The sequence below is a fragment of the Pelophylax lessonae genome (genome assembly GCF_965119305.1).
Source record: "Pelophylax lessonae genome assembly, chromosome: 6".
Lineage (NCBI taxonomy): Eukaryota > Metazoa > Chordata > Amphibia > Anura > Ranidae > Pelophylax > Pelophylax lessonae.
The window spans coordinates 158,046,148-158,069,018 of NC_138773.1; the positions used below are offsets into that span (position 1 = coordinate 158,046,148).

Here is a 22,871-nt window from a genome sequence, read left to right on the forward strand (position 1 = left end):
GCTTTGTATATCTGAATGTATGAATACAAAGCATGCTCTGATTGACAGAGGAAGGTTTGTATTCATTCAGAGAATATAAAGCTGCCTATGAATAGCTGAGCGCTGCTCAGCCCAACTTAATTTTGTTCCAGGTGTGAGATAGGAAGGTCTCATCTCATTGCTGAAATACAAGGTTGTATGCTGTATGTAGCTGAGAATACATACAGTTTGTACAGCGTGCCCTGGAGGGGTAGTATAGGAAATTGTTTGGGTCAGCTTTGCCCAAACAAACTAGTTAGAAGCACAGTAAACTTGAAAATCAACTTTAAAAGCAATAAATCCAAGTGGGCACATTTTTATATTATAGCAGGGCAGTAAAAACTCTAAATAAGGCTCTAGTAAGGAATGCAGTTCAAATGATTTAATGATGTAATGTGAGTGTGACAGAACAGGTACAGAAAAGGTAAAAATGTTTTCACACAAAATTCACACAACTTTTATCCAGAATTTACACACTTTTCATATTTATTCCAATTTGAAAATGTGTGACACTTTGAAGAAATCTATGTGAATCTTGTGTGATAACTTGTATAAACTTAAAAAACAGACAAATATTTCAAACAAACATATTGCACACAAAGTAATTTTAAGGTTTTCTTTATAAAACTAAATGATAATTTGAAATTAAAGGAAAAATTCATAAAAAAAGATTTTTTTCATTGTATAAAATTCAAGAAGCTTTAATCACAGTATAAAATCCATTAAACACATGACCGGTAAACTTAAATGTATAGAAGCAGAGACTTTTATGTTAAAATATGATTGCTTAATTTCCCTCTTTTTTGAAAATAAGAAGTAAGACAGACAATAATTTTCTTCAAAAATCCGAACTGGCTTCTTTAGGCATTCATCATAGCCTTTTATACTTCCCCAGATGATGATTGCAGTTTGGACAAAAGTGGTCAACATCCTTACAGCTGTCCACACAAAAGGGAATGAGGCAGCATCCCAGCCAGCAGCTGCAATACAGAATAAAATAAACAGATATAGTTATATTTTCTGACATATTGAAAACAATGTGGTAAATTTTATGTAAAAAAAAAACCTTGCAACTTTGTATCATTCTAATGAGATAAAAGCAAAATGTTGCATGATTTGAGGTTACCTTTAAAAGTACAGCTGTTAGAGGTTGGGAATATTTGAGTTCAATTATGAGGGGAGCTTAAAAATAAATTCCTATAATTTCAAAAGATATTAAATTCCAATTAACTAGTATCTGAAATAATCTTACCTATCCCCCAGTTTCATGCTTGTCTTTCTTTCAAACTTCTATATATATATATATATATATATAGAGCTAGGCACATCACGGGATGCAAACCTCAACTTCAGTTCAGAAAATTGAGCTCAAGCCCATACTTTCACTGCTTCACTACTGGTCAATGAGACCTCCCTCTTTCTGAATTAAGGTTTTTAGATTTACCCTGTTTTATAACAGATGTGTAAACGTAAGTACTGTACAGACACCAATAGATGTATGATTTTCAGGGATATTAGAAGGTTGTTAACTCAATCACTTGCTGGCCTCAGGTAGAGGCATAGCTTGAAACTTGTGGGACTGATGCAAAAGTGGACCTGGGGCGCCCCCCCCCCACACAACACCAGACACTTCCACTGCATGCCAGGATACCCCAAGTGGCTAAAGAGGTATGTCAGATCTTTACATATTCAAACGATTATGGAGAAACTGTCCACATTTTGACATGCCTCTCCAATTCTTTTGAAAAATCTGGAGCAGGGGTAGCCAAGTAGCCAACCTTTGAAAGGTGGAGATCTACCGGGACAACATAAAAGAGATCGAAGATCACTCTTTTTTTTTCATAAGAAATTAAGGCCTAAATACATAGTAAGGAAAATTTTGAGAAATATAATAAAACACATTGGCACTGTAAAAATATAAACTTAGCCTACCTTAAAAGTGGACAGTGTCAGTCAGTGGAGCAGTGGAGCAGTGGACAGTGTCAGTAGAGCAGTGGACTTTGTTAATAGTGTAGCGGATAGTGATATTACGGCAGTGGACCGTGTCAGTAAAGCAGTGGATGTGTCAGTAGGGCAATGGACGGTGTCAGTAGGGCAATGGACGGTGTCAGTAGGGCAGTGAATAGTGTCAATAGGGTAGTGGGCATATCAGTAGGGCTGTGGATGGTGTCAGGCAGTAGAGCAGTGACTTGCCTGACGAAGGGGCCCTGCATGGCTCTGAAACATTGATGTATGTTTATCATGTGACTACAAAATAAAGCTTTGGACCCCTTCGAGGAATCCTTGGTGTGCTGATGACATTTCTTCACTTTAAGTATCCATGGTTTCCAACCTATGGTCATTACAGCACCCAGCATCACTGAACAGCCAGTTATGTTGAAAGTGTGCGTGGGGAATATTGCATTTGGATTAGGCAGTAGAGCAGTGGACGTGCCAGTAGAGCAGTGGATGCTGTCAGAAGGGCAGAGATTGGTTTCAAAAGGACAGTGGATGGTGTCAGTCAGTATAGCAGTGGAGGGTGTATGTAGTTTTTTATTTTGTTTTTTTAATTATTTTTTACCACTTTATTTTTTTTTACAATTTTATTTTTTTTACAATTTTTTTTTGAGTTGGGGGCTTTGGTGAAATATCAGGGGTCTAAACAGACCTCTGTTTTTTCACCTTTAAGACAGAGAAAAGAGATTGAGGACACAGCCCTCAATCTCCATCTCTGAAGCGTCAGCAGCACAGAATGAATGAACAGCAATTGCTTCCCGTTCATCCACAAACTGAAGCATAGTAAACACAGTTTACTTTGCTTTTGTTATGAATGAACACAGTGAATTATTGGTACCATCACTCACTGTTCTCTCAGAAAAAGAAGGGGCAGGTGAATTACATATTTACTAGCCCCTTCTACTGCTCTCCATCCTGAAACATCCCCCAGCAGCGGCTGGCAGGAGAGGAGCCCACAGTGCTGTGGGGGGGGGGGGACCAGGGAAGCACACAGTGGGCCTGGGCAGCAGGACACAAGTAACCTGGGCAGGAGGGACAGCATATACAGGAACTGATCTCTCCATTTTTCTCCTGCAACCATTTAATTCTGGTGGGAGGTAAAGGAGGAGAAGCTGGCTTTTAGCAGTTGCAGGTGGAAAGTGGAGGAGATTGGTTCCTGTATATGCTACTCCCGTCACCCCTCCTGTCCAGATGTAGAACCAAACCATGTGGCCTCCCTGGAACATGGGGCCTGGTCACAATTGCAACCCCTGACACTACGCCAGTGGCTTTATAAAAAATTTTATCATGATCATTGCTGCAGTAGTAATAATGGAAGTGATATAAGGCAGGCCATACGCAGTGTGAATTTTTTTCCTTCAACCACCCAGCAGGGGTTGCGGGGCAGGCGGGGGAAACTGTCTTTGCCAGGAGAAGACAGTGATTATCGCTAGCAGCTATAGCAGCCGCCAGCAATAATCCTAAGAATCCGGCTGGATGGTTGTACCCAAGTTGATCGATCAATCAATTTGGTACATTCAGTCAGCCCATTAACAGTTCAAATCACGACCGGTACAGCAGCAGATTTGAACTATATCGGCGGCCTAACTCTCAAGAGCTAGCCCACAGGGCTGAAGGCCTTTGATAGGAGTACTGAGACAGGGTTTTGTGATGTTTTTATGAAGCTATTTACAGGCCATTATTTGCCTTAAGAAGAAGCACAGAAAAACAGTAATGACGTCACTCGTATGTTTAAATAAGGTATTGCTGTCCAAAAAAAAGATACAGGTTTGTGATAAAAACTACATGTTTTTTTTTTTTTGGCGTGTCCTGAACATGGCGGCGTGAGGAAGCAAAGTATCTGAGCTCCGGCCATCTCGCCCGTCCTAAGACGTTTAAACTGCCTATTACTACACCGGAATGAGCACCGGCCGCAGGAGAGGACCAAGGAAGCCTCTCCCTAACCCGCCCGACTCGGAGCTGCACCGCTACTTCCCTGTGACCTCTTCAGCCCGCGCCGGCCAGCCTAAGGCGCACGTGGCCCGCACTCCTTCCATGGCATACGCTCCAGTATCGCCAACCGCACCTATCCTCTTCGGTCCCGGATCACAGTCGCCGACCTCACCGGCCCAACCCATGGACTCTGCCTTAATGCCTATCTCTAAGGGAGACACGGGAGATCTCCGGGCGCTGATACAGGCCTTGCCCACCAAGAAGGACTTTGAGGCTTTGGCTCGGCACCTGAAGGAAGCTCACGCTAGGGACTTGCAGGCGGTGCGCTCAGACGTTCAGGAGCTCTCCGTTTGGGTGTCCACAGGAGAGTCCTCCATTGCTACTCTGGAGGAGAGGATCACCCATCTGGAGGCAGCCCGGACGGAACAAGCCACTCATGTCGGGGATCTGCAACTGAGACTGGAGGAGATGGAGGATAGGAGCTGCAGGAACAACTTGCGGCTCCGTGGGCTCCCAGAAGCCACGGGACAGGAGTCCTTACAGCACACGGTTAGGGCGATCTGCCAACGTTTGGCCCAAGACCTCCAGTCTCCCCCCCTGGAATTCAATAGGGTGCATAGGGCTCTGGGCCCCCGGTCCTCGGACGTTGCCCGGCCGCGCAATGTTATTTGCCGGCTGCATCGCTATGCACACAGGTAAGCCATCATTAGACAAGCATGGGAGGCGGGAGACATCGACTTTGATGGGGCCAGAGTCCGGATTCTGCCTGACCTATCAAGGGCAACCCTTCATCGCAGGGCCCTTCTGCGTCCCCATCTGGAACGGATCCGGCAGCTGGGGTGTACCTACAGGTGGGGATTCCCCATCTCCCTCACGGTGCGTAAGGGGGCCTCCTCATTTTTGGTCCGCCATCCGGATGACCTCCCGGGTCTATTTGCCTTTTTGGACATAGAGCCGATCGTGGTGCCCAATTGGTTACGCCATCTGCCTGGATTGGGACGCGGTCCACCTTCTAGACCGGCCCGGGACAGAGGACTTCCTCCCCGCACTCCCCATGGACGTCGTCGGCTGCCGAAGGAATCGGCGGCAGCGGTAAGGGAAGATTGATCGGTCTCCGTGCCGTGCCCTGGAGCTCTACTCCCCTTTGTCCCTGGTGCCAGCCACGATGCCCTCCTCCTGACTCTGACTTTTGGCCCTGACTGAGGATTAAGTGGCCGAGTGTTCCCCCTGTGATCCTGTGGCCCCTACTGATCCGCATCCTCTCCCCCTTGGAACTGCTGAGACTGTGGGGGAGCGGCTGTGTGACCCCTTCCCCTTGGCTCCCGTTCTGCCCGCCGGTCCACGTGTGAGGATCAGGTTGGCTCCATCACTCCTACTGTCTGCCCTTTCCCCGGACGTATTTGTATAGTGGAGCCCATATCCCCATTCCCCCCTGCCCTGGTGACCCCTGGAGACTGCTGGGGGCCGACCCGGCCTGTCCATTTTGCCCTTCCGGAGCGCTTTGGTCTGTAGCGACTGTGGCCCTTTGCCTCCCCGCCCCCCCTCCTTATCATGCTCCCGGATGTGCCTTGGTTTTACTCGATAGGATTGTTTTTTAAGTTTTCCTGTTGATGATGTTTATGCATTGCTCTGTATGGTTTGTTGGGCTCATGGGGGGGTGCGGGAGGACGTGCTGGGCGCCCCTGGTGTGTCTCGTCCAGCCGATGGGGTGGGGGGGGCTGGGGGGGTCTGGGGATTGTCCGCGGGCCCTGGTTTGGCCGCCCTTCTCCCCTAGTCCGCCCGGCGCCTTTTTGCCGGACTTGGGGGGGGGGGGGGGGCTGGCTGGATCGGACGCCGGGTTGCTGGGGCTGATGGGGGGGGGCTGGTTGGATGGGTGTGCCATGATGTAGAGGTTGGGGCTGGGCCCGCTGCTGGGGGTCACCTGAGCCCCTGGGGTATATGTCTCGAGAGAGGGGCGGAGCGCTGGGCTTGACGGGGGCGATGAACGGCCCCCGCTGGCCGATGGGGCCCTGCGCTCTTGCCCACGACACGGTGTTGGCTACTTGGATCAGGACGGGTCATTAAGGTGGGGATGCACTCACTGGCTTCTCTGTTACCCCCACGGGTGGCTGCCTGGGAGGGAGGTCCACCCGGAGGTTTGGTCCCCATTGGGATCGTTGGGGGGCGGAGGGCTCGCATCCCTTGGGATGCCGGGGGACGGGATGGGAGCACCCTAGACCCCCTTTGGCACCATGCTGATCGCGAGAGACCTTACACCACTCTAGCAACCAGCTACCGCTTTATAGATGCTCTGCTCATTGTTTAAATGTTTATCTATGGTTATGGCAGTTAAGATTTCTGTTTATGCCTTTTCCTTCTGGTATTGACACATTGGACGGGTTGAGCTCTGACCGCACAGCTCGCCTTCCCCAGTTTTGCACCCACTTTCAGGCCTTTACCCCCTTTAGGCCCACACCCCTGATAGGACTCCGACCCTCCAGGAGGAGGATCCTCGGGGTGTCTTGGTTTTAGTTTTCCTTAGCTCTCTCCCCACCTACCTAACCTTGACCACCCACCTTTCCCCCCGGGTACGGTCACACCCCTTCCCCCTCTCCCCTCCATTTCCAGTTGGTACCACATCCTAACTCTGTACTCTTCCCTGACCCTTCCCTGACTCTTCTTTGCCCTCTCCCTTTTCTAACCTCCTCCTCTACCCTTACCGCCTCCTCCTTTGGATTGTGCGGGGACAGCACCTTCTTCCTTCCTCTCCCCTTTCCCTACTCTTTCCTTCTCTTCTTCCGCTGCTTCTCATCCCCTATACCTCATGGATCCCGTGCAGGTGACCTCGCTTCACGCTAGGGGTTTAAATGTACCCGAGAAGCGGCGAGTGCTCCTGGGCGAACTGCGCCGTCTCTGAGCGGCCGTGGCTTTTATCCAGGAAACCCACTTTAGAGTAGGCAGCTTGCCCCTCCTTTAAAATAGATTCTATCCGTGTGGGTACTATGCTGCCAACCCTGAATCCAAATCTCGGGGAGTGTCCATCTTGATCTCCAGCCATTTACCCTGGACCCTCTTGGAGCGCAAGGAGGACTCCGGGGCAGATTCTTGTTTCTAAAGGGCCGCTTGGGGGAGGTTAAAGTTACCCTAGCCACGTATTATGCTCCTAACTCACACCAGGAGAGTTTTCCCTGGAAAGCATTGTCTTCCCTTATGGATTTTGTGGAGGGTAAGCTTCTGTTGGGTGGGGACTGTAACGTCCCGCTTGATCCTTCTCTAGACACCTCCACGGGTACCTCTTCGGTACCCGGGACCGTGCGTCGTTGGGTCCAGGCCTTGTTGCACGATCTCCAACTTGTTGACGCTTGGCGAGTCCTACACCCGAGAGAACGGGACTATACCTGTTACTCCTGCCCGCACCGGGTGTATCGCCTTCTCCAGTCCACTGTGGGTGTGGAGACTGGTCCGATCACATGGTCGGACCATGCTCCGGTGACTCTCACGATCAACATTAGTGGCACGAGTAGAGACTCTGACTGGCACTGGAGGCTCAATGAGAGCCTCCTTCAGGACCCTGGGGTATTGGCTGACGTCACCCAACAGCTACAGACTTTCTTTCAGCTGAATACCACTCCGGACAGTGATCCCGGAGTGATCTGGTAGGCCCACAAGGCGGTGATTAGGGGGGTCCTCATCAGCCACGGAGCTCGCCTCAAAAGGGAGAGGCACGGTTGGACAAGCTGCTTGAGGAGGTGGCAGTGTTGGAAAGTAGACACAAACGGATTCACGATCTGGACGATGGGGCTGCACTGTCCCGCCTCAGGGACCAAATTGCTAACCTTCTACACTACCTTGCTAAGGCGGCGCTCCAGCGTTGCAGGAAAATCTCTTATGAGTCTGGGGACAAATGTGGGAGGACACTTGCTCGCTCCCTCAGGGAGCAGCAGGCGGCCTCCTATGTCCGTTTCTCGTGGACCCGGGGGGTGCAAAGGTTCATCTCCCCAAGGAGATCTCGCGCCGCTTTGGCGCCTTCTACGCGGACCTCTACGGCCTCCCTCAGCGGACTTCGCAGTTGGCCTCCCTGTCTTCCTATTTGGATTCGGTTGAGTTGCCTTGCCTCTCGGCCTCCGACTGGGAGGAGTTGGATCTGCCATTTTCCCAAGAGGAACTCCTTGGGGTTATTACCTCGGCGAAAAAGGGGAAGGCGCCTGGACCGGATGGTTTTACGGTATCATACTACCAGGCGCTCCACTCTCTCCTGATCCCTCCGATGCTGCAACTTTTAAATTCAGTGGGAGATACCTCTTCGTTTTGCAAGAAAGCCCTTAGTGCCCACATCTCTGTCATTACCAAGGAAGGGAAGGACCCTTCAGTATGCGGGAGCTACCGACCGATTTCGCTCCTCGCGGACTTGAAATTCTTTACCAAACTCCTAGCTCTCCGACTCCAGTCCTTGGCTCCCGGAACTGGTCCATGTGGACCAGGTGGGCTTCGTCCCTACGTGGGAGGCTAGGGGCAACACCACAAAGGTCATCAACCTGATACACGTTGCCCGTCGCTCTTCGGCCCCGTCGATTTTTCTGAGTACCGACACCGAAAAAGCGTTCGACCGAGTCAGTTGGCCCTATATGTTTGGAGTCTTGTGTCGAGTTGGGCTGGGTCGGGGGAAGATTTCTCGGATCCTGAGCATTTACTCTAATCCTAGTGCGAGGGTGAAGGCAAATGGAGTCCTTTCAGATCCGATTCGTATACTAAACGGCACCCGGCAGGGCTGTCCACTTTCGCCCTTGCTCTTCGCGCTTTCTCTGGAGCCCTTTCTGGCCAAGATTCGCTCGAATCCAGACATCTCTGGGGTCCCTGTGGGGCCTGACACATATAAGGTCTCAGCCTACGTGGATGACCTCTTCTCCCTTTCACAGCCCTTGATCTCCCTACCCTGTCTCTTGCGGGAGTTCGAGGTGTTTGGCGCACTCTCCAACCTGAAGATCAATTTTACCAAGTCGGAGATCATGGGAGTTGCTCTCCCACCGGCTCTAAGAGAGCTTTTGGCTCACAATTTTCCTTTTAGGTGGGCAACGGAGGGCCTGCATTACCTGGGCACCTGGCTCTCACCCAACCCAGCGGTTTTGTTTCGACTTAACTTCCAACCCCTTCTCACGACTATACGGACGCTGCTTGACAAGTGGTCGAAGGGGCTTCACTCCTGGTTTGGACGCTGCAACAACATAAAAATGTCCGTGCTGCCCAAGCTTCTGTTTTTGTTCCAGGCGTTACCTATCTTTATCCCAGCGTCATTTTTTCGGCAGGTGGAATCTGCCTTTACCAAATTCGTTTGGCCCGGGAAGAGGCCACGGTTGGCACGTCGCTTCCTCGTTTTGCCTAAATCACATGGAGGAGTGACGCTGCCAGACCCCCGCCGCTATTACCAGGCAGCCATGCTGACGAGGTGGATGGATTGGGCCCGACACGCTCACCTGAAACAGTGGGTGACCTTGGACTTGTCCCTCTTCCCGTTTCTTCTACACAGGGCACCTCTGTTGCCTCGGGACGTGCCTAACGCGTCTAGGCTTCACCCCACAGTTGGCCTGACGCTTAGGGTATGTGCTGCTGTGGCCATTGATAAGGGCCTCTCGGACGGACACTCCCCGCTGTACCCGATTCTGGGACACCCGGGGTTCATCCCGGGATGTGCCGGGGACAGGTTTGGGGAGCTTCTTCGGGAGGGTTTGTTCCAAGTGTCCCACTTTGCCATAGGAGGGAATTGGCCGACCCTCGCTCATTTGACCGCTACAAAGGGGAGGTTCCGTCTGGCGCCTTGGCAGGCTCTGCAGCTGCTCCATTTTTTAAGGGAGTTAGGCCCCCCATCACAATTTGAGAGGGATCTGACGCCCTTCGAGCATATCCTGAAAACACGGGGTGTCATGCCCCATGCCCTCTCTCAACTGTATGCCCTCCTTTCGCTTCCCCATGAGGATTTTGTTCTTCCGGGAATCCTTCAGTGGGAAGGGGAATTACATAGGACATTCTCCTCTAGCCAGAGACGCAACATCCTTCGGTTTTCCTTGAAATCTTCGATATGCACCCGTATCCAAGAATCAAACTACAAAATCCTTACTCATTGGTATTACTCTCCGGTCCGACTCCGCCGCATCTTCCCAGAGGCTTCTGATAAATGCTGGCACTGTGAACAAGACAGGGGTACGATGTCCTACATCTTCTGGAGCTGCCCTCAGCTCCGGGATTTCTGGTTGGAGGTACGTAGGGTTACTCAGCTAATGACAGACTACGTTGTCCCGGATGACCCTGCGTTCTTCCTTCTGCATTGTTCCGGGATGGCCCTAAATCGCTACAAACGGTCTGTGATCTGACATCTCACTGACGTGGCTAAGTCATGCATTAGCCTCTGCTGGAAGAGCAAGACTCCCCCGTCAATCTCTTTCTGGCTGCGCAGAGTAAAGTGGATTCGGGATTTGGAGGACCTGGTACTCTCCGCACAGGGTAGACGGGAACAGTACTCTAAAACGTGGGCATGCTGGAATATGTTCGTTCTTTCTGATGAGGGGCAGGCCCTGGGTGCTTCCTCCCCACTGGACACGGGCTGAATAGTGTCGAGGTCGCCCGCACAGGTGGTTCGTTCCACCTCCCATCTTATGCTATCTATAGCCCTTCTCCCGCCTTAATATTTCTCGCCTTTGATCTTCCCATACCTCTATGTCACTTCCTCGTCCTTTCTCTTTTTCCCGCCTGTCTTTTTCTTGACCCTAGCCTTACACCCTTCCTTTCTAGGCACGGCTATTACGTGTTATAACATCTAAAGCTTGTGAACTCATTTGGTATGGCTCCCAACGCTCATGCCACATCGTATATCCCGCGGATATCCGACACCGTGCCTATATGCTTTACCTGTTGTGATACATATACATTTGGTTTTTGTATATTCCAGTCCATTTACATGGGTTCTTTGTCGCTAAGTATACACATCTGGTTTTTGAATATTCAAGACCATTTGCATTGGATCTTTGTTGCGACGTACTATCACGTTTGCCTTTGATGTGACCTGAATTGGTTTATACACAAGTTGTACTATATGTTCCCTCTCTATTTGTTTAAATAAAGTTGAATTTGAAAAAAAAAAACGATATGTTTTTTTTTTTAATTTAGTAAAGTTTTAATGGAAGGGGATGGAGGAGGAACACTGAAGGCAAACTATATTCAGATTCAATTTCAGATTTAATATGCTGGTTCTGTCATCCATAGTGGAGCTCACAGTCTGTGTGCACCAAAACAAGACTCAATAAACTTGAAAGAAGATGACCAGCATCTCTCTATCTAAAATAAAATCAGCATAATGCATAATGCATAACAGCATAATGCAGAGATATGCATTTGGACCCAGATGTCTTTATTTATTTATTTTTTATAATGTTGTACCTTCTTGTACTGCTGTGATGTTTTTTTAATGGACCTCAATAAATGCTGATTTACTTAATGTGGAGTCCCTGATCATCTCCTTTCAAGTACTTTAAAGGTGGCAGATATGAAGACACAAGTTAATGCAGCTCTGTATGCATTAATACATCATACATTTTTTTAATGCAAATAGTGCAAATACACGATTTGGACCAGATAGAAGTAGCACAAGGAGCTATAGTGTTCATGTCATACAAGGAGCATGCTGATAGGAGAAGAAAGCTAATAAAGAGATGAGCTCATTAGTCTGGTGCTTCTAGTCCTCTATCCAGTCACCGGTAGGTGAGGGACAGGACCTGCAAGTGCCTTCCCATTCACACTGGCCCACATGGTAAAACGCAGGGCTTTATTGTGCTGGCAGCTGTCAGTGTGAGGTGCGTGAAAGGGATTGCAATGTATATGGCACAATGTCATTTTTTTTTTTCTTCTTCCAATTTTATTGAAATGTCAAAATGGCATTTCATTCATTTCTATGCTGTGATGCATAGAAACTGATTCCTTCTGGTAAGCTCCAATCCATGGTAGAAAAAAACATTAAGGCTGGGTTCACACCTGTGCGCTTGCAGATTTTGCATGTGATTTAAACTGCATTGCTGTGCAGATCACATGCGATGTCTGTGCCATGCAAATTCAGCTATACAAACTGTATGGCTGAAATTGCATCGCATTCGCACCAAAATGGTTCCAGACTTTTTTTTGGTCAGCACTGGAATCGGATTGCATGGGTGTTCACACCTATGCGACCTGATTCCGGCACCATTTGACAGTTTGCATTGTGATCTCTGAACCGATCTGAGGGTGTCATTAGCTTTACATTGACACCCCCAGCGGTTTACAGATGTCAGTGTGAAGCAGTGTGCGGTTCAGGTGTGATGCGGGAACTGGCACTGAATCACAGTGCACCAATGTAAACCAGGACTCACTGTGCATTTTTCAGCACTGCACTACTCGGCACCCAGGGGCTCCAATGTAGTGTGAACAGGGCACAAAAAAAAAACAACAAATGTTTCCTTTGTGCCCTTGTGCGGCGATTGGTGTTGATCCGATGCAGGAAAACCGCAGTCCCCACATCTAATATGATTAAAGCTGGATACACACTATTCAATTGTCTTTAGATGTTTTCCTTTAGATTTACCAAAACCATATAACATGAGGTCAAACCTAAACACTTTCAATTTGTATGCAATCAGGCAGGCCCCTGCACTACATAGTTGAATGTAAATCTAAAGCAAATCAAACAACAAAAGTTGTATAGTGTGTATCCAGCTTTAGCCCTTACATAACTGCAGCAGTGATAAATCGGGTCTTCCTCCCTACCAAGCAGGGTTAATCTATGTGGCAGAGCTATGTGAATCTCAGGGCTGAATGGACAGATAAAACAACTCCCTTGAATGTATTTATTCTGTGTATTTGGTGGTTTGCCTGGAGTTCATCTTTAGGTTCAGAAATAGTATATGCTGTGAAAGTAAGTTATATAGAAGGTAATAAAATGAGAAAACATTTTGTATACTAGTTATTGCACTTGATAAATTAATAATAGTTGTATCCAGAACAAGGTTGTGATGTTTACCCGAAAAAGAGCAGAATGCCAAAGATAAGCCAGGTAAGAAGGCCCGTGTTATATTCCACTCTTGACACTACGTTCTGGCGACAGACTGGACACATGCAAGCGGTAGGTGTATCATGGAAGGAGGTCGTCATTATCACTGTTGTTGAAGTGACGGGAGCCATAACAACTGAATGGACAAAAAAAAAAAAAACGTATTACCCTGTAGGGCTTATACCTTTTTGTATGCAACAGTAAAACCAATATAAGCCAAAGCATGTGTACAGCAAATGTATGCTAGCGATACCAATATTTATGTAATTACAAAGAATAAGTTCAAGGGCTGCTAAAAATATCCCTGATTTTATAAAGTGTTATAAAACTTGCCAAACAATGTAATAAAAATAATAATAAACTTCTTCTGATTATCTAAATTATCAGTCAAAGTGTATAAGAATCTCTTACAGGTCACACCAGCAATATAGTCTATTGCAATTTACTTTACAGTTGCAATCAAACTCACAGCATGGCAATTTCCACTTACCAGATAAAAAGGAAACTTCATTGCATCATGAAATCATGCATTACGTTCAACTGTGGTTTTACTGTAAAACTTGGTAACAAGCCACCCTATAGGGCAGAAGGTGGGATACCAGAGTTCCGGTATGATGCCAGCCACAGTTAGATTGTTTATAGTTTTAATATACAACTGTAGTAAGTTTTATTATTACAATTAAAAAGCACAAATTCTACACTGTATATATTACTATAGTAATTATATTATTAATGTATTATATTAGAAAAGGGTCCTGTACAACTTTGGGGCGACCTGGAGGCGACTTGCATTGACTTTAATGATATGAAGTCCGTGCATGTCGCGCCGAGGTCGCGATGCACGCTGTGACTTCACAGGTCGCCCCGGCAAGTCGTGTCGCCCCTGTGTGAATGGGCTCTTAAACTAATCCATAAACATCTGCTACTTAAACTTCACTCTATCAGTCAACATTGACTATTTTTAATCCTTATGCTTTTAGCATTACTATATAGATAGGAAGGTATATCACATTTTCATTTGTTAACATTTTTTTTCCACTTCTGTATTTACTTCCTGGTTTCCAAGCCAAGTAAAATGATGTCATACACTGTGGGAGGGCAGGAGGAGTTTTCTCGGCTAAGCACACCCTCCTGAATGCATGCCTGAGCTAAGGGCAGATGGATTATTGGAAGTAAATGGTGACTTCTCAGCAAAATAAAGCATGACAACATGGATGGATGAGTGAGTTTAATAACTAAATATTAATCAAATAGCGTTTTTGGTTTGTGGTGCTCAAATGCAGTGTTTAACCACTTCAATGGGGGGCGAAGGTACTTTCACCTCCTTCCTCCCCAGGCCAATTTTCAGCTTTTAGCGCTGTCACTCTTTGAATGACAATTGCATGATCATGCAGTACTGTACCCACATTACATTTTTATAATTTTTTTGAGACAGATAGAGCTTTCTTTTGGGCTATTTAATCAACGCTGAGTTTTTTTTTTTTTTTTTTTGCTAAACAATTGTAAAAAGACCAAAAACTTAAAGAAAAAAAAATTATGTTATAAAATTTTGCAAATAAGTAATCTTTCTCGTATAAACTCAGAAAAAAGGATTTTTAAGGTTTTGGCAATTAATATACCAAAGATGTATTCATAAAGTCACAAAATGTTATCATAGATATTGAAAGTTAAAAACAGTCATAGTCTTAAAACCATCTCGGAAAATGTATGCAGTCACAATGTATTGTATATACAGTGACTTCAACTCAACATGTTTCACCATTCAATGCCTTCCTCAGGAGACCATTCATAAATTCAACATCATACCACCAACATCATTGATTATATGAACTGATGACATTAATTGGTATATAAATATATTCATGTAATTTGCATGTTTGATTCACATGATTTTTTTTTTCTATTTATCTGTGGTGGCATTTTGTACAGTGCTTTACAAGTCTCACGAGGAAGTCATTAAATGGTGAAACATGTTGATCTGAAGTTTTAAGCTGATGATAGATTTAAGACTATGACTGTTTTTAACTTTCAATGTCTGTAATAACATTTTGTGATTTTAAGAATTAATCTTTGGTATATTAATTGTTGTTGCCTTAAAAATCCTGTTTTCTGTGTTTATACATATTTTTTGTATTTCTGGGATGTGTTTTAAGTAATTAAAAGTAAAGTAATAGTTTAAGTAATTTTTCTTCTGCACTGATGGGCATTGATAGGTTGCACTGATGGGCACTGATAAGCTGCAGTAATAGGTTGCACTGATGGGCACTGATGAGGCAGCATTAATGAGGTGGCACTGATGGGCACTGATGAGGCAGCACTGATGGGCACTGATAGGCGATACTGATGGGGCTGCACTGAAAAGCAGAACCCTGATTATCAGTGCCCTGTCAGAAATGTGCCCTGTCAGACTTGCGGGTTACTGACTCTCCTTTCCACAAGCTGTGACAGCACATGAGGAAAGGACTGCAGATAATCAGCAAGTCTGTTTACATGTGATCAGCTTTGATTGGACACAGCTGATCACATGGTAAAGGGCCTCTGTGATCGGCCCTTTACTCTGATCTGTGATCAGCTGTGACTGAAAGACAGGGTCCTGGGAGAACAATAGTGCTGTGCCGTCTTTTTGCTATAGTGAAGTACTGAAGCCCTTAATATCCCTGTAACTGGTGTTAATAGTACTGCACAGGTGTCAAACACAAGGCCCGGGGGCCGAATCTGGCCATCCAGGCCATTTCATGTGGCCCTCGCACCTCTCTTGCAGCTGCGCCAATTCCTTGTTTCTGCCCCCAACTTGTCCCAGCAGTCAACAGCAGAGAGGAGGACAGAACTCCTCCTCCAGGTCCTGCGCTTCTTTATGCAGGTGCAGAGAGGCTTGTCTCTGCCCCCCCCTCCCCATCTCTGCAGTCAGAGGAGGACATAAAACCTCCTGCAGATCCTTCACCTCTCTGTGCAACCACAACACCCCCTTGTCCCCACCTTTCCCTGGTCTCAGCATTCAGTAGACCCCAGCAGCTGACTCCAGTCAGTCTGGTCCTCTTCCAGACCCTGCACTTTCTGCTTCCCAACTCCAGCCTTAGCTTCTTCCCGATAGCAACATAAGATAAGGGGGATGCACTGTGATGAAAGGGAGGGTGGGGGACTCCTGATAGTAGGGGGGGGCACATCATCTGATATAATGGGGGGGGGGGTGCTCTGGACATCTACTTTTACAGATACAACTGGCCCTTTGAGGGCAGTCATAATGCAGAAGCGGCCCACAATGAAATTGACTTTGACACCCCTGTAGTACTGTAAACACTGTAGCTACTTTGATAACGCTGCAACCTATCTCTCTTTAAATTGTTTCCTAATGCGGTTTCTGCCTCCTGGTAATGTCCTCTTTGAGCTCCTAAACCTCACTCCCCAACCCACCCCCCACACGCACACACACTTCTGTTTTTTTGGAACCAGCCTTACATGGACGTACAGTCGCACTGCTCTATGTACACTACAAATCCCATTATCTACAGTCCATCTCATGAGTGAGCAAGATTGGGTAACTATATTCAGTGGGACCGTACAAAACAAATGTAGCATCATAAAAGGAAGTTGACAGCAGCAAAAAAAGGAATTTGGATGAGACTGAGACCCCAGATGTCTCAACCCTGTCATTCTTTATTGCTTTCACAAGGGATTTTACATTTTTTGGTAACAGCAAAATTATAAAAAAATAAATAAAATTAAAGGGATAGTGTTCAAATAAAATGTTTTAATAAAATAATAAAAAACTACATTTTAAGCACCCCATTCCCCCTTGCTTGCTCGAATGCATTCGTAGGTTGCGCACACATATATAAACGCGGCTTACACCACACATGTGCAGTATCACCACAAATGTTATAGCTAGAGCAATAATTCTAGCCAGGGCCGCCATCAGGGAGGTACAGCCAGTACTCCTGTATGGGGCCCCGGCACATAGGGGGGACCGGACAGCAGGAAGATCGGTAGGATGACAGCATACCTCCCAACCTGGGCAGGACTGTCCCGCTGTCCCGCTGTACAGAAGCTTTGTCCGGCATAATTCTGGTGATAAATGTTACCTCTAGCTCAGAAGGACCTGCAGCAGTGGGAACATTTAGAACAGCCAGGGATTGGCTAACAAACCAGCTGGGTGTGCACTGTGCAGCCACAATGAGAGACTGCACCTGTCAAATTCATGCTGTGATGTCGGTAATGGGCAGGACTGCTACTCAGACCCACCCCCTGTCAAGCAACAAGTGCATAGGGAAGAAGGAGAAGGAAGATATGGCAGCCAGCAACAGAAAGGTATTTTAGAAAGGTAATCATGTGGAAGATGGGGGACTTTTGGGGAAGATAAGGGCAGAGGAGAGGTGTGTGTCTTGTAGGTTGTAGCAGCTGGGAAGAGGTGCAACACAGAGGCATTTACGTACATTCGCTACTATGTACAGCTTGGTATGGCACTACTCCCGATTTTTAACACTGTCCTCAATGGAGAATCTTGGTCACCTTGGTATAGCACTACTCCTGATTTTTAACATTGTCCTCAATGGAGAATCTTGGTCACCTTGGTATAGCACTACTCCCGATTTTTAACATTGTCCTCAATGGAGAATCTTGGTCACCTTTGTATAGCACTACTCCCGATTTGTAACATTGGCTTCAATGGAGAATCTTGGTCAACTTGGTATGGCACTGCTCCCTGTCTAACATTTGCATCTATGGGAAATCTTGGTCAGCTTAGTAAGACACTACTCCCTATCTAGCACTCTCCTGAACCCTGTGCATAATGCACTCCAGAACCCTGCATTCTGTATCTAGCATTCTCCTAAACGTATTCCTGACCCCTGCACTTTGTAGGTAATGCATTCCTGACCCCTGCACTCTGTATGGGCCCGGGATGGGGTTGTGAATTTGTGGAGGAATTTGGGGGGTTTCTGCTAGGAAGAGGGATTGGGGGAGGGGGTGATAATATAATTTTGATATTTTTGGTGGAAGGGGGGGGGGGGAGCCCTGTCAGGTAGGCTGTATGGGGCCCCAGGATTTCTAGCGGCAGCCCTGATTCTAGCTCTAGACTTTTGTAACTCTAAACTGGTGACCTGTAAACATCTTTAAAGCGTTTCCTATGGAGATTTTTAGGTATCGTAGTTTGACGCCATTCCACAAGTGTGCACAATTTTGTAGCTTAACATGTTAGGTATCTATTTACTCGGCATAACATCATCTTTTATATTTTACCAAAATGTGTTGACATATATATATATATATATATATATATACTGTATATATATATATATATATATATTGTGACAGGTGGAGACTCTGTCACGGTGAAAGTGGTCATTTAAAGGACACAAAGGACACAGAGTGTGCACATTGGCTCTGTGCAGGACTACAGAGCGCAGATGTACAGTGGAGAAAATTGCTGTTGCAGCTTTCTCCAGGTTTTGGTAGTCCTGAAAGGGGCTCTGTAGTTTGGAGATTTCATAGTGTCTTGGGACGGAATCTCCAACTCCGTGTCCATGTTTTGTGGATGACCAGCAGGGTGTGTGCTCAGGCGCACACAGCCCTTATAATGAAGGTTTAGTAAAACATCAGGGCTCCAAGTTGGAGACTGCTTCATCCAACAGACAGGAGGTCTGTTTGTGGGGAGTCAGGAGGACTCCAATGCTCTCTGGGAATCAGGGGCTGCAGGTGGCAGCCAGTGCACGTGTGTTTGCAAGAGACAGGTGACGGCACAAGGCCAGAGTGAAGCTGCCAGCTTTGTGGAGTTCATGGTCTGGGGACCAGTGAAAAGAGCAGAGGTACTGCTGTTGGAAGGCTGAGTAAAAGCGGGAGAGCCAGCTGGGCTAGCATTTTCAGTTTGATATATATTGACTGGAGAAGAACCCCTGCGTGGGAAACTATGTTATGGACTTTCCTTATTGTTTTAATAAAAATGGGCTACCATGCCCTTAAACCACAGTCCTGACTACAGTGAATCACTGAAAAATGCATCTGCCACTGAGCTAATGGTCCCCCATGTTACAATTGGTTCTCAGATGCAGGCAGCTGATGGTGGAATCCAGGTCTGTGCTCCAATGGTGAGTTAATGTCAGGAACTGTTGGCTGTGTGTGGAAGTGCAGCCAGGCAATAGGCATTGTGTGCAGGTGGTGTACCTGCGAAAGAAGATTTTTTTTTCTGGTGTGAACTGTATTTCAAGTTGTTGTGTGCATGACAGCAAGAATGGGGCGGTCAAAGCAGAAAAAGGAGGCAAGATTTGCTGAGATGAGAGACAGAGCTCTGTGGCTGGAGGGATTGTTACCGACAGAATAAGCCCCAGACTGGTGCAAGATGCATATGGCCACACTGGAGCAAAGCAAAAAGGAAAGCAAGCCATCACTCAGTGCACAGGTGAGGGACATTGTTCCTGGCAACCTAAATCCAAAGGTGTCACAGCATGAGGCAAAAAGGCCTTTACGCTGCATGCGTTGCAGTGAATGGGTACATGCTATTGACCAGTGCCCCTTGTCACAGGATTGGTCGTGGAATAACCAAGCTAGATGGGAGGTTGAGGATTCCTGGAATTCACCTGCCAAAGAACATTACCAGGGGCATCCCAGAGAGAGGGATCAAGTAATATGTGTGTCTGATTTCATACAGCCTATGTTAATTGATGAGCACATTGAGGACTTCTTGGATGAATTTGAGAACATGGCTTCCTATGAAGCGTGGCCCAAAAGCCGCTGGGCTGAATTGGTGCAGCCATTTCTCACAGAGGAGTACCAAGATGTGTACTGTGGGATGATTTATAACCGAGATGACTACGACAACTACGGAGAAGCAATCCGGTCTAAAGAGCGCTGGACAAATTCTGCAGTGAGAATGCTGTATCCCATGGGAGTGGAAAAAAGTCAGCGTGTTCCTGAGGAGTACAGAGTTGCAGTTACCCCTAGCAACCAGGAGCCCATATTTCTTGCAGAAGGTGCCAGAGTGTCAAGAAGGGCTGCAGTGGCGCCCCGTGACCACATGGGGGAATCAGCCTGGGCCACAGCTGACAGACAGCGCACTCAAGTGAAAGCTTTAACATCAGCTACAGGATATGGTAAGACTGTTGCAATTTTGTGGGACTGATCCCAGTGAAGTAAGAGTGTGTCCAGCGGGGAGATCCGCACTATATGTGAAAATGGACTTGCTGCAGTGTCATACCCAGAGCAGTGGGGAGACACAGGTTGAAGCTCAACCTGCAGCAAGGTTAAGGACTCAAAAAGACTGTATGTATGTGCCTGGCATAATCCAGCAGAGTGCTGGGAGAGATATACTAGGGGTGACCAAAACAGTTTGTGCGCCAGGTTCCCTAGTGACAGGTGCTGCAGAGATTCCCAGGGAAATCTCCCATGAACCCACAGTGGTGAGGCACGTGGTTTCCAAAGGACAACTGTGGAGCCGCCCTAGTGGGCAAAAGTATCTCTTTGGAGAGGAAGGGTGATGTGCTGAGTGGTAATGACCAAAACGGTCCCCCATGTTACAATATACAGTATATATATATATATATGTGTATGTATGTATATGTGCGTGTGTGTATATATATATATATATATATATATATACATACAGTATCTCGTGAAAGTAAGTACACCCCTCACATTTTTGTAAATATTTTATTATATCTTTTCATATGACAACACTGAAGAAGTGACACTTTGCTACAATGTAAAGTAGTGAGTGTACAGCTTGTATAACAGTGTACATTTGCAGTCCCCTCAAAATAACTCAACACACAGCCATTAATATCTAAATAGCTGACAACAAAAGTGAGTACAATCCTAATTAAAAATGTCAAAATTGGGCCCAATTAGCCATTTCCCCTTCCTGGTGTCATGTGACTTGTTAGTGTTACAGGTGTGAATGGGGAGCAGGTGTGTTCAATTTGGGGTTATCACTCTCACTCTCTCATACTGGTCACTGGAAGTTCAACATGGCACCTCATGGCAAAGAACTCTCTAAGGATCTGGAAAAAAAGAATTGTTGCTCTACATAAAGATGGCCTAGGCTATAAGAAGATTGCCAAGACCCTGAAACTGAGTTGCAGCACAGTGGCCAAGACCATACAGTGGTTTAACAGAACAGGTTTCACTCAGAACAAGCCTCGCCATGGTCGACCATGCACGTTAAGTGCACGTTCTCAATGTCAAATCCAGAGGTTGTCTTTGGGAAATAGACGTATGAGTGCTGCCAGAATTGCTGCAGAGATTGAAGGGGTTGGGGGTCAGCCTGCCAGTGCTCAGACCATACACACTGCATCAAATTGGTCTGCATGGCAGTCATCCCAGAAGGACGCCTCTTCTAAAGATGATGCACAAGAAAGCCTGCAGACAGTGCTGAGGACAAGCAGACTAAGGACATGGATTACTGGAATCATGTTCTGTGGTCTGATGAGACCAAGATAAACAGAAATATGAACATCTGAAAATGTAATATGATAAAATGAAGATAGAACGTGACAAATTATTGGAAACATATGCAAATATTCATAAACAGTTGAGGAGTTTACAAGGTATCCACGATGTAAATATAGATATAGAAAAAGGTATAAATCCTTCAGATCTGTTTTGAATGCAAACTATACCTACTAGGGGTGAATTAGCATGGAAGGACAGTGCTATTGAGTCTTTGTTGGAGAGTTTTTTTGTCTTTCAGATGTTGAAGATGTGAGAATCTATATGGCCAGAAATACTCATTTGCAAGTGAATTACAGGAGCAGAGAAGTTTCTGACATTGTTTGCTAGTGAGGGGAGATAAAAGGATAGATAAATGTGTAATTTGTGCTGGGATTACAATACAATGAACTACAAGGACTTTTAAAATAACGGACTCCCCGTTTTAAGCACTGGACTTTATATTGTGACTTTTTTCTACCTCCCTACTTTTTCTTTTTTTTTTCTTCTTCCTGATCTATTTTGCTTTTAATATTTGATTTTCATTATGTTTTTTTTTTTTTTTCTTGTATCTTTATCTAAAAACCAGAGAGAAGCATTTAAACCCAATAATCATTATCATGACATTAGTGTATACAGCACATGTAACATCTGAGGTGAGAGGCTACACAATGGTTTTGAATAGCATAACTTACTGGGTGTCTGAGTATTTGCAGATTGATGCTCAGACTGGGTAGAATAAAATAAGTTGAGGAACACTTTCTCAAAATTTATAAGAGGGGTGAGTGAAATGTATCACTCTAGTTGTAAGTAGAATTTTGTTGAATCAGTTGTTTATAATATGCTGAAGGCTATGACACATATAACATACAGTATATGGATGTAAAGAACTTTCTAACTTTCTAGACAGATGATCTGATAAACATTAATGCCAAGCTGATACTATCTAAACCATCATGTGGTCCCATTCAATGGAATTATGTACTGAATGATCCAAGTAACTGCTTTATTGAAGGAGATGTGGGGTAGGTCTACAGCAAATTACAAAAGCAAATTGTTGCTTGCAGAAGTTTAATTTTGGACATGTGATGAAGATTGCTAAAACTGAACAATTCATCTTTAAAAGTAAAGCCCTGAGCCTGGAGATGGAGAAAATCCTGGATTTATGTGGATTGGAGCTCCTTGAGCAGTTACACCAAGCATTACTTTCCATGAGATGGTGAGAGATGACTCGTGTAACAAAGTTAAACCCAGGACTGGACTATGACATTAGGTTGTCTTTATGAAATACACAATAACCTTGTGTGAACTTTCAAATAGAAATTTCGAGCTATGATAGTGCCTAACAGCTATATGAGCCACTGATATTTACCCTTTGCTTGTCATGGTCAAAAGTTATATTATTTAATAACTGGTTAATAGGGGTATTTTAAAGGGCTGGCGAAGAGAGATATAACCAGTTTCA

General features: G+C 45.9%; 1 protein-coding gene across 1 annotated transcript in view; it reads right to left on the reverse strand.

Moving 5' to 3' along the window:
- Positions 1-708: 708 nt before the first annotated feature.
- The window catches only part of LOC309557429 (LITAF domain-containing protein-like), a 99,702-nt gene continuing 77,539 nt past the window's right edge, over positions 709-22,871 (reverse strand). The window contains exons 4-5 of the mRNA XM_082260147.1: positions 12,962-13,127; positions 709-998 (exon numbers count right to left, since the gene is read on the reverse strand). Coding sequence (XP_082116273.1) covers positions 890-998; positions 12,962-13,127 — 275 coding nt within the window. The 3' untranslated portion in view covers positions 709-889. The remainder of the gene's footprint in view (positions 999-12,961; positions 13,128-22,871) is intronic.